Source organism: Etheostoma spectabile, chromosome 1, assembly GCF_008692095.1.
Source record: "Etheostoma spectabile isolate EspeVRDwgs_2016 chromosome 1, UIUC_Espe_1.0, whole genome shotgun sequence".
In the NCBI taxonomy this organism is placed as follows: domain Eukaryota; kingdom Metazoa; phylum Chordata; class Actinopteri; order Perciformes; family Percidae; genus Etheostoma; species Etheostoma spectabile.
The window spans coordinates 2,975,756-2,987,199 of NC_045733.1; the positions used below are offsets into that span (position 1 = coordinate 2,975,756).

At 38.9% G+C, this 11,444-nt stretch overlaps 1 protein-coding gene across 1 annotated transcript; it reads left to right on the forward strand.

Annotated features, from left to right (window-relative positions):
* The first annotated feature begins 457 nt into the window (after positions 1–457).
* ddx21 (DEAD (Asp-Glu-Ala-Asp) box helicase 21) lies at positions 458–10,498 on the forward strand. Its single transcript, XM_032521252.1, has 16 exons — positions 458–724; positions 2,540–2,767; positions 3,640–3,777; positions 4,322–4,397; positions 4,760–4,938; positions 5,060–5,177; positions 5,350–5,535; positions 5,745–5,890; positions 6,177–6,326; positions 6,537–6,698; positions 7,051–7,170; positions 7,556–7,629; positions 7,951–8,110; positions 8,531–8,665; positions 9,561–9,605; positions 9,778–10,498. The coding sequence occupies exons 1-16, from the start codon at positions 641–643 to the stop codon at positions 10,030–10,032; spliced, it is 2,256 nt and encodes a 751-aa protein (XP_032377143.1). The 5' UTR covers positions 458–640; the 3' UTR covers positions 10,033–10,498.
* The last annotated feature ends 946 nt before the right edge of the window (positions 10,499–11,444 follow it).

An 11,444-nucleotide genomic window follows, 5' to 3' on the forward strand; every position in this document is an offset into this window, starting at 1 on the left:
GATAGGCTCGAAATTAAATAACTATAATAAACTACTGTTGCTAACATATTTCTTTCGGTCCAGGTTCATATCAGCTTATATTTATTGATTAATTTTTTTCTTCTAACGTTACTCTGGTACAACGTTATGCCCGTTCTAAAACCTTGGCTTTTGTTTTATAGGCGATATTTACTAATACTTCCGGGTCACTTAGGCCCACCTGTCTTTCTTTTAATGTAGATCTTCAAACGGAGAAATTAAAATAGGAATTTCAAAAAAAAAAAAAAAACGGACCGTTATTTGAATTTGGTTTAGTCGTTTTTCGAATTCAGAAACCAAAACGGGAGAACTTTTTTTTTAATTTTTTATTTTTTATACCGTTTCTTTGTTTTTGGACGACAAACGAAAAACGTCAAAACTATCAAAACGTACACGGACCCGCCGGGCCCTGTTGTATCTATGAATAGTTCTCCTACATCCATGATATATAGGCACCACAGGGCACTATAGCACTGCTATTACGTCTGGCTCGTGAACACCTACTGTATGGTGAACACACTTCCTCGCGAGTCGAATCGCGCAGCTTTGCGCGTTCCTTTCCATCCGCGTGCCCGTGTGTTAGCCTGTGTGTCTACGCTGAGGGATTCCATCAAGAAGAGAAATGCCGTCAAAAATCATCTTTGAAACCGAAGATCAAGCCATGGAGGACGACGTGGACACTGTCGCGGAGGCTGAACCCCTGAAGGTGAGCAGCGCGTGTCGTGTCGCCCTGGATAGACTTAAATATCAATTTAGTGCGCGGTGTCTCTGTTTGACAACATGTGGCCGAGCCTTTAATACAGCCATGGCTGAACGTGCTAGCGCTTGGCTAACCGGCCTGCTTACTTTTAGGAAACCAGCGAAGATGTTTATGGAGTAACACTTGTAGTGAACTGTTATTGACATAGAGTAATCAACAGCGGTGTAAATTCAGAAAGTCAACATTAACATGATAAGGTAGTCTAGCTAAAACATCACGTGGCATGCCCGTGTGGAAGTGAGCTTCACGGTTGGACAACGTGGAAGGCTTTAACACAGGCTACTGCTTATATGTGGATGTTAGATGCAAGATATATTTAGAAAGGAAAAAACAAGGGCACGTCTCCTATGATGTGTTACCGTTTACTGGGAACCTCCCTTGAAACGGCAAGTTGTCTTTTTAGAAATAAAAGGTAAAAAAACAAATATGTATCTAGCCTGTATGCGCTGCGGACGCGACCTGATGACGTCTTATACAGCTGGGCTCGTCAGCTGGTAGTCTGTTATTCAGCTGTACAAAACAACCTGCTCATAATAGTACAACCAATAATATAACATAATGATAACTTCTAGCCTGTTACTAATGCTTGTTATTGTTGTTTAATTATATGTTTTCACGCAACATTCCCAACTCAAGCTCCACTTACAGTAAAATGAACGTTTAATGGGGATTGTTTGGTCAAAGTACTATAAATAATAATAATAATAATAATAATAATAATAATATTTTTTGTTGAACTGAAGTTTTATTTAATTATAAATAAACAATCGTTTAGATTCACTTAAATGATTTATTTATTATACTTTTAAGTTTTCCAAATCATTTTAACAAATTAAATGGTGTTCTTAAACCCCTTGGGTATATTATACATAGTGATAGGCAGACAAAACGTTGTGAAGCTTTGGGGCTTTCTTTCTATTTGTGCTGAAAAAAAGATTCAAAGCTTCTGGGCAGCAAGCACCGTCACATCTGTCAGCCTCATAGACAGTAGACACGTGTGTGTGTGTGTGCAACGAAAGTTTAGCAAGCCTGCATGTTATTATTAAATATGTAATACTTTAGTTCAGAGTTGCTGCATTAAATGTAGATGTTTGTTCAACATGATACAGTAAAATAATGACTGAATGGTACAAAGAGCCTAGATATAAAATAATTTAGCTGATACTAACTATTAATGCACCTTCTCGGAGTATTTTAGCCCTAGTAGTTTCCATTGTCGGCACATGCGTATAAACATGGTTGATGTTTATGTATCATTTCATACAAGTCACAAAGTGGTGTGGTGATGGGAGAATGGCATTCATTAAATTAGCTTACTTTAGATTAGATTACTTGGTATCAGGTGGAATGTTCTCATACTTATGATTATGTCATTTTAGTGTACAATGCCATAGTTCTCAGTTACTCTCCTCTCTTTTTATCGCACTAATGTGCCTATCTCATAGTTTAGCTGAATAGTCAAACTGAATGAAGCGCTTTCTGAAGCTCCAATGACGTTTGAAACTAGATGTCACAAGGTATAATTTATTTGAGACACAGCGCCAACATAGTGTAGGGAAACAAGCTTTGGAGCTTTGAAATCATCCACCCATATTTAATTACACCTCACATAACCACAATTAAACGTTGCCTGTGAGTGAAATTTCAATACCATAAGATAACTGCAAACTAGATGGTACTCATCGTCTTAAATCTTTGAGAAGCTACACAGTATTTGATTGAAACCTATTTGCCTTTTATTGTTTTTGTTTACAACAAAAGAACAAGACCAAGGAGGGCAAGAAACTGAAGAAGAAGCAGTTGCAGGACCAGGAAGCGCAAGAGGACCCGGACTGCGAACCTCCAGCACCGAAGAAGAAAAAGAAAAAAGACAAGCTGGCAGTGGACCAAATGAACGGCCACATAGATGAGACCACAGACATGAACGGCAACAGTAACGGTGTTGAAACACCAAAGAAGATAAAGAAGAAAGCCGAAGGAGACACCGAGGTCAGTGCTGTGTTAGTCTTAATATGTAGTGACCCGTTAGTTAGACTTCCATAAGAAAAAGGCCTTGTCTTGGCACTAAAATGGACAACAAACTATTTATTATCCATCAAGTTGGAAAATGTGTCCTGCTACAGGGTTTCTGTGGGGTCTTCAAAAGTTTAGAATTTCAAAACACAAATTAAAGGCTTTAAAAAGTCATGAGTTAAAGTTGCATTCTAGGTCTTTGTCATATTAATGTAACACTACTTCTAGTGCTCATTTAAATGCTTTAGAATGTTTATTTTGTTTTCATGGTGTCGAATTTCTTTCTTTCGCTAGTCCAAATATAATCAGCCTGTATTACGTCTAAAATGAGACCAACATGCAACTTCTTTTGCAGCCAATCAGCTTTTGTGTTCTTGGCGCAAGTCTCTTTTATGGCTGCATGATCTAATCACAGTCAAAATGCCTCTCTGTGCGCAAAACTGCAAAAAAGTGTGCTGTATAGGTGACACACTGTAGTTTCCACATTGTAACACCCATCACTTCACCAACCGTAACTACAGATGAAGCCACTGTGTCTAAAGAACTTAGTGTTTCTAGAAGTTTACTGTTAACTCACTTTACATAATCTTTGCTATCTCATTTTCCTGTCACTTTTACCTCACAAGGCCGCTATGCTCCAACACCGCTCCCCAGCGCTCCCTCTCTTCTCTGTAGAGTGTGACGTTTAAGTCAGGGGGGGCAAAAAAAAACTTAGTGTAGCAGCTGAGACTGCTGAGCTGAGGAAAAGGTTTTAAAATATCTTTAATTTGACATGGTGAAAACTGCAGAATCCCTTTGGTAAAGTGTGTGTGTGTAACATCGTCTCTACTTTTATTTTTTGGGTTTAGAAAAAGAAGAAGCAAAAGAAAGACATCGAAGAGGCAGAAACCAGCGGACATTCCACCCCAAACACCCCTGTCCAGACGCCCGTCCAGACACCGGCCCAGTCCAGTGAAGACTCTGCTAGTGACAGCGAAAAAGAACCGGTACGACTCGCAGACTGGTTGTGCTCATTTCTTCCTCTCAGGAGAACTTGACAGCGTGTTGTTACTGACTGAATGATAACTCTGCTTTGTGGAAATTAAGTGGTGAAGTGTGAGTTCTGTTGGATAGTTCAAGAGAAATCAAAGTGACCACCATGGAAGCGGTTACTAAACCCTTCATTCTAGGTATTATACATTTTGGTTGTAATCTATAATTTATTGCTGCATTTTATTTCGTTGTATTGGAAAATGTCCATTCTGTAAAATGTTCTGGGCTCTTTTGATCTTAAGCTTAACTGATCCTGTAACTGTAGGAGAAAAGTAGAGGCACAGCAATGTGGTTCGACTTTGTTCACAAGAATGGGCTGGGCCCCAAATATGAGAAGTTCCCACAAGGTGTTGGAAATTAAATATAAAAAAAATAAGTTAAACAAAATAACCACAAAATGCCTGCAAAGCAACTACTTTTGTATGTTTTCAAGTTTCACAAATTATATAAACTTGAATTATTCCATTTAATTTATAGACCGTCTGTTTATTTGTTTAGGAGGAGACACCAGAGCAGAAGGAAGGGGCCTTTTCCAACTTCAGGATCTCCCAATTCACCATTGATAAATTAAAAGGTAAACATATTTGCATTTTAATACATTTTTTTTTTCTTTCACTGTTGCTTGACACCAGAGGTGTACAGGTACACGTCCGAAATCAGACATGCTTGCTGCTCTACCAAAAAAACAAAGAAGCTGCCCGGACTTCAACATATTTGATAAACTTTACGTTTTAAAATATTGTGTCTGAACACTGCTTTTTTATTGAATACTGTTATGAATATGTTAGATGCAACTCTTTTTGTACCTAAAATGTGCTCTGGGTTGTTAAGAAGTTTGCCGCTGTTGGGATGCTTTGAGGTTTTCTAAATAACAAATTACCGTGGCTCTTCTGCCTTATTCACTCTCCGTGACCTCTCTTTCTTTCTTTTTCTCAGCTCGGGGAGTCTCTTACCTGTTTGACATTCAGGTGAAGACATTCAATTCTGTATACGATGGAGAGGACGTAATTGCCCAAGCCCGAACAGGAACGGGAAAGACTTTTTCATTTGCCATCCCTTTGGTGGAGAAGCTCCAGAGGGAGACGGTGCAGTTTGCCAGGGGCCGCCCTCCCAAGGTGCTCACTCGTCCACTTTCACACCGACCACTTCAAACTAGCGTCAGTCAGAGTCCCAGTACCTGATTGTTCTCTGAGTATGTTTGTTGTACGACTAAGTCTCGTTCCTGTCTGTCTGTAGATACTGGTGTTAACGCCAACCAGAGAGTTAGCTATCCAGGTTGCTAAGGACTTCAAAGACATCACCAAGAAACTGTCTCTCACCTGTTTCTATGGAGGCAGCTCATACAATCCACAGCGTAAGTCTTGTGCAAACACACAAATAACTCCTCAATAGAAGTAATTCTGATTGTTCATATTATTGAAATAGTCAATTTATCTTTACTTTCTTGTATGTGGTTTTTGTGTTCTGTTTTAACAACTTTAATTGATTAAAATCAAATATCTTTACACTCCTCTACTCTTGTCTAGTCGAAGCTATCCGTAATGGTATCGATATTTTGATCGGCACCCCTGGTCGCATCAAAGACCACCTCCAGAACAATAAACTGGACCTCTCTAAACTGAAACACGTTGTTCTGGATGAAGTAGACCAAATGTTGGACATGGGATTTGCAGAACAGGTTGAAGAGATTTTGTCTTCATCATATCAGAAAGGTAATTAAAGTAATTTGGTGTGAATGTTTTTTGAAAGTGTTATATGACAAACATTTTGGGTCAAGGATATATAGGTGTTCTTGTTTTCAACGTGTATGAGGTGGAGTGTTAAAATTTGGGTTTGTGTATCATATATGTGAAAGTTCAAAGATTGGTATAGTGTGGTCATGTATTTATAATAAGGAACTTGTGTTTGTGCTCTTTTCCAGTCTCTGAGTCCAACCCACAGACTCTTCTGTTTTCGGCCACCTGCCCCCCCTGGGTCTACGAGGTTGCCAAGAAATACATGAGACCAGAGTGCAAACATGTTGATCTGATTGGCAAGAAAACACAGAAAGCTGCAACAACTGTAGAAGTAAGTGTGTGACTGGGGTTGCAGCTCTCTTTGTACTTAGATCTCCAGAATGTTCCTGTAAGCAGGGACAGTTGTAGTAATTAAGAAGAAAAATACACTTGCATATACAGTATTTCCATCTTGATAATCCAGGAAATTAGTTTGGAGTAAAAACTGCTGTATTTATCATCATGATCACAAGTGGAAAAGGACAAGCTAAAATCTGCCAGCTGGATTCATGAAAATGTCTTTCCTCTCTCCCTGGTGTTCCCTCTCCTTTTGCTTCTCGCTGTCATTTCCTCTGTAGCATCTGGCCATAGCGTGCCACTGGTCACAGCGTGCAGCCGTGATCGGAGATGTGATCCAGGTTTACAGCGGCAGCCATGGCAGAACCATCGTGTTCTGCGAGACAAAGAAAGAGGCCAATGAACTTTCCCTGAATGCATCCATCAAACAGGTAGAAGGGCACACACACTTACACACGTTAACAGTTAATTATCAGCCAATTCATACAGCGGCAATACATTAGATCTGAACTTTGTGGTAAGGCACCCGTGCCGTTGGGTTTTCTGTTTTTATTTTTGAGTGTCTAATGTGTCAGTTCAACAATACCATTAGAAAAAGAATGTGTGGTGTTCATTTTTTATTTAATTTTGTCTGTTATCAGAGCACCCAGACCCTCCATGGTGATATTCCTCAGAAACAGAGAGAGATTACGCTGAAGGGCTTCAGGAGTGGGGGTTTTGAGGTTCTGGTTGCCACCAATGTTGCAGCCCGCGGATTAGACATCCCTGAAGTCGACTTGGTGGTCCAGTGTTCTCCACCCAAGGTGTGATGCGTTGCCAGTATTCAACAAGAATTTCACCACATGAGAGTATATCTTGGCATTTTTCGGACTTGCCATTTCTTTTCTATGTAGATGTTATGCTTAAGATTTATAAATATGTTCTGATTTGTAAGTTTCAGACTCCATTAACATAAGACAATACATGTAAAAATTGGCACTTGCACACTTAATTGAATTGAAAATGGATATTGGTGCATTAAACTTACAGTATATGCATTGGTTGATCAAACTTGGGGGATAAAGGTACTGCACACTTTGTCGTAAACCGTGAATCATGAAGGCCTGTAGCCTTTCATTTTTCCTAAAATGTGTCTGTCTCTGTGGTTGGTGTCAGGATGTGGAGTCATACATCCATCGTTCAGGACGTACGGGCCGGGCAGGCAGAACTGGAGTCTGCATCTGTTTCTACCAGAGGAAAGAGGAGGACCAGCTGCGCTACGTGGAAAACAAAGCAGTACGTGCCCTTTTTAAATTCAGTCAAAGTAGAAGAAGAAAGTGGGGCAAAAAAGACCAGCAACTTTAGTCTTTTTGAGGAGTTGTGTGAAAATATGAAACATTGCTGACAATTACATCTGTGCTAGACATGGGATAAGAATAAACAAGTAGAAAGAGGGGAATAAATAGTGGTAGGACAGAAAAGAAGTGAGTTATTTATGAGAAAGGCAAGAGTTGAGGAATAGGCTACGACGCTACAGTACATGGACATTTAGAACGAAATTCACATTAGCAGTTAGAAATGGTGTGTAAAATTGCTCATTTATCTATTTAATTTGTGTGACCACTTCAAATGTTTCTATATTGAACCTCAACCTAAATACATTTGATCTTTTTTATTCCAGGGTATCACATTCAGACGAGTTGGCGTCCCCACCACCAACGACATCATCAAGTCATCAAGCAAGGATGCTGTCAGGTAGGTCGTTCTGGAGAGAGAGAGAGAGAGAAAGAGAGAGAGAGCCAAGTGCAAACATATATACTTTTGTTTTGGAAGTATGCAATTATTGTAATTGATTACTATTTAAAACTTTGTACTGGATTAGCCACATTCATTTGGTTAATAAGGAGGATTACTGTTATAATTTGGGCAACTAGGTGTTTACTATAGTTATAGGCTTTTGAATCTTCTGCCTTGCTAAAAATCGCCTTAATCATGATACTGCTTAATGTGAAGCTAATTTCCCTACAGTAAGCAAAGTGTCAGAGTTTTAGGATTTTGTTTCTGTATTGTGTCCAGGTTTCTGGATTCCGTTCCAGCTGCAGCCATCGGGTACTTCAGAGCGTCAGCTGAGAAGCTGATTGAGGAGAGAGGAGCAGTCGATGCCCTAGCTGCTGCCCTAGCACATATATCAGGAGCCACAAGTCTAGAGCAGAGGTCACTGCTCAACTCTGATGTTGTAAGTTTGGGTTTTATTCTCGTCATAAACAACCTTTACATTACACACTAATATGTTCAAAAGAAAGGAAGAAGAAACCAAGAACAAAAGATAATAAATGTTATACATACACACAAACTCATAACGCAGAGCAACAAATCTGGACACAGCACTGTATAACAGCAGCCACTGCTCATCCTGAAAACATCGCCAGACATTAAACCTCATGTTTGTTTAGAGTTGCATTGTTAATTGAACTATTGCAGCAGATGTACCCTTTTGAAAACAACTGATGATTTAACAGCCCTTGAACACAAAAAAAAGGTTATCACTGTTAGACACTTAAAAATGTTCCGCTTGTTCTCCATTTAGACTCCATCATGAATTTGTATTACTGTAAACCACAAATTCCACCGATCTTACGTTCGTTTTCTTTTGCAGGGTTACACCACTGTGCAGATGGTGTGTTCTCAGGAGATGCATAATCTGGGTTATGCCTGGAAATCAATCAAAGAACAACTTGGAGAAGAGTTTGAGAACCATATTCAGAGAATGACCTTTCTCAAAGGCAAAACGGTAAATAAACCATAGCCTGTGAATAAATATGCGGCTCCACTTCCTCCCACTGCACAAAAGTGAAGCCAAAATGTCCCGGATACGGGCGCTGCCATCTTGTAATTTTGGCGCCAGATTTTTGTGCAGTAGTGATTGGGGGATGGAGCTGCGTTGTCAAAGTCCTGGCCATACACCTGACCGACCAATCGCAACTCAATCAAAGCTGTCAATCATGTTTCACCAAGTTTTTATAGCATCAAATAACCAATAAAAAAAGAGACTTATCAGAAAAATTAACACTTAAACAAACATAGATTTATGACCTATACTACAGCTGGCCACCACAGGGCTGATCAATACGTTTTGACTTCACGTATATTGTTTATGCATGAACTCCTGATGTAAACACACACATATGTACATATGTGCTGCTGGGCTTTATAAGCATGTTTTTAAGAAATTATATTTGATACATTTCCTGTTTAAGGAAATGTACTTCAGCTTGTCAGATTCTACTTTTAAGGTTAAGAATAGGAGTTTGAGAAATCTCTGTACTAGGAACAGTATATCTGATTTGGTGTATACAGTTATAAAGTTGAGCTTGGATGTAGCCCACAAATACTTGGATCAGATGAAGAAAAAAGAGTAACCTCGTCAGATCTCACTTGGATCAGTAATGTCTTGTGACAAAAGAGGCCCCCACAGTGCCTCATAAATGAAAGTCATAGACTTAGAAAATGAAAGAAGTAAATGGAAAATTAAGTGGTAGATGAAAATGCAAACTGAGGAACGAACCCTTTTAATTTTTTAAGAGACTAGACATAGGACACAACTAATTATTACTGCTGTGTCACATAGCAGGTACGTACACACACTGACTCCTCTCACCATCTCACCCTTATTGTGTTTGTAACAGGGAGTTTGTTTTGATGTCCCAGCTGACAAAGTCAAGGAGATTCAGGTGAGAACAACTGCAAAAACTTGCATCTGGTCAAGATGTGGGGTGGAAGATTAAATTTGTGAATATAAATAATCCAAAATAAAATGAATATTTTTACAGTGTTTCTTGTTGTAGTTGACAGACTGTGTTAGTCCTGCTAACGTCCTTTTCACCTCACTTGATCCTTCAACAGGACAGCTGGAAGGACAGTCGCCGTTGGCAACTGACTGTAGCCACCGAGCTCCCAGAGCTGGAGGAGAAGCAGTTCAATAACCGTGGCGACAGAGGCTTTGGCGGTGGTGGCCGCAGCGATAGAGGAGGGGGGTTCAGAGGTGGAAGGGGGCGGAGCTATGGGGGAAATGGGTTCCGGAATGGTGGTGGCGGTGGTGGTTATAGCAACAACAGAGGAGGACACAAGCGCAACTTCAGTCAAGCTTTTGATTATTGAAGTGCCAACCTGTGAGCTGGCAGTTTTTTTTTTTCTTCATAATCTGTCTCCATAGACTGAATTGTAAGCTCTCAACTATTTGAGTGTCATATACAGTACATGAAATGACCAATTGCATGGTATCTGACAAGTTAGATTTATGTCCAATTAGTCATTTCCTACTGGATTAAGATCAGATTTTCTGTGTACAGTATATTAAGACAGGACCACTGGCAGCCATATTGAAAGGCCTTATATGTGCTAGGTGACACAGTAGTGGCTTCTGCTCTGCACCAAATGAGAACAGTGATGAAACGGGTGTTAACCTTTAAAGTTGTGCTCAGTGTCCGATTGTTGCCTTACCCTCAGCTAAAACCCTCTGTCCCCAAAGATGTATTGGATGATTGCGTTGCAATTGCTTCTATATAATAACTGCCTAGTGTTTCCATTCATTTGAATGAAAATACTAATTAAAAAAGGTCAACTCTGGTTGTGTTTTATTCTTTTAAAGGGGCGTTAAATAAGCATATATACAAGCACAAATGTTTCAAAGTACACAATGTCAGTAGCTTTTACTTTTGCCTGGTAATTAACTTTTTCATTTTACCTGGCCCTATAGAAGTTTTAGTGCATGAAGGGATTTATAACAATTTAGTGTTGTAAAGTTGAGACTGCCAGGAAAGTACACCAAGCTGAGAACTATAAACTGTGATCTGATTCCTGATGCAATTTATTTTTTGACCATAGAGTAAAATTTACATTTTGGACAATTAAAAACAAAACCTTTAATTTTTGCATTGCATCCTGTCAAAGGACATAAAATATACTTTTTACTCATGTAATGGGATAAGAAGATGAATATCAGCTGCTGATTATGATATATTTCTGACATGTAGTTTACAATACAAACAAATTGTCCACACATTGTCTTAATCAATTTAGCAGTTTTCCAGGGAGTGTACAATATTGTAACCCTTTGTAAAGTGCATTTTTACAAGTACATATACACTGATGCAATCTTAACACAATATTAAAAATAAAACACAATGTAAATGACACCAGAATCTATTCATAATATAAATAATGGGGTTTAACAATACAATGTTAAAAGCATTTCTTACAATATTTCAAGTTCGTATATCACATTTAACAAATCTTTGAAGGAAGGTACTGTTTTCTGTGTTTGACTATTGAACCTAACAAGGATCGTACCAGACAAGGAACTCAGATTTTCATTTTTCTTAGACAAACAAAAATAATTTCCTTTCATCCACATCTACTTCCTTATGATTAAAACATTATTTCAATACAGGCAGGCAATCAGGGACAATCACCAAATAACACTGATTTTTCTGCACAACTTTTGATAATTATGTGAAGTGTATATTCAAGGATTTAAAAAAAATTGTTTCCAATGGGATGTGTACAACACA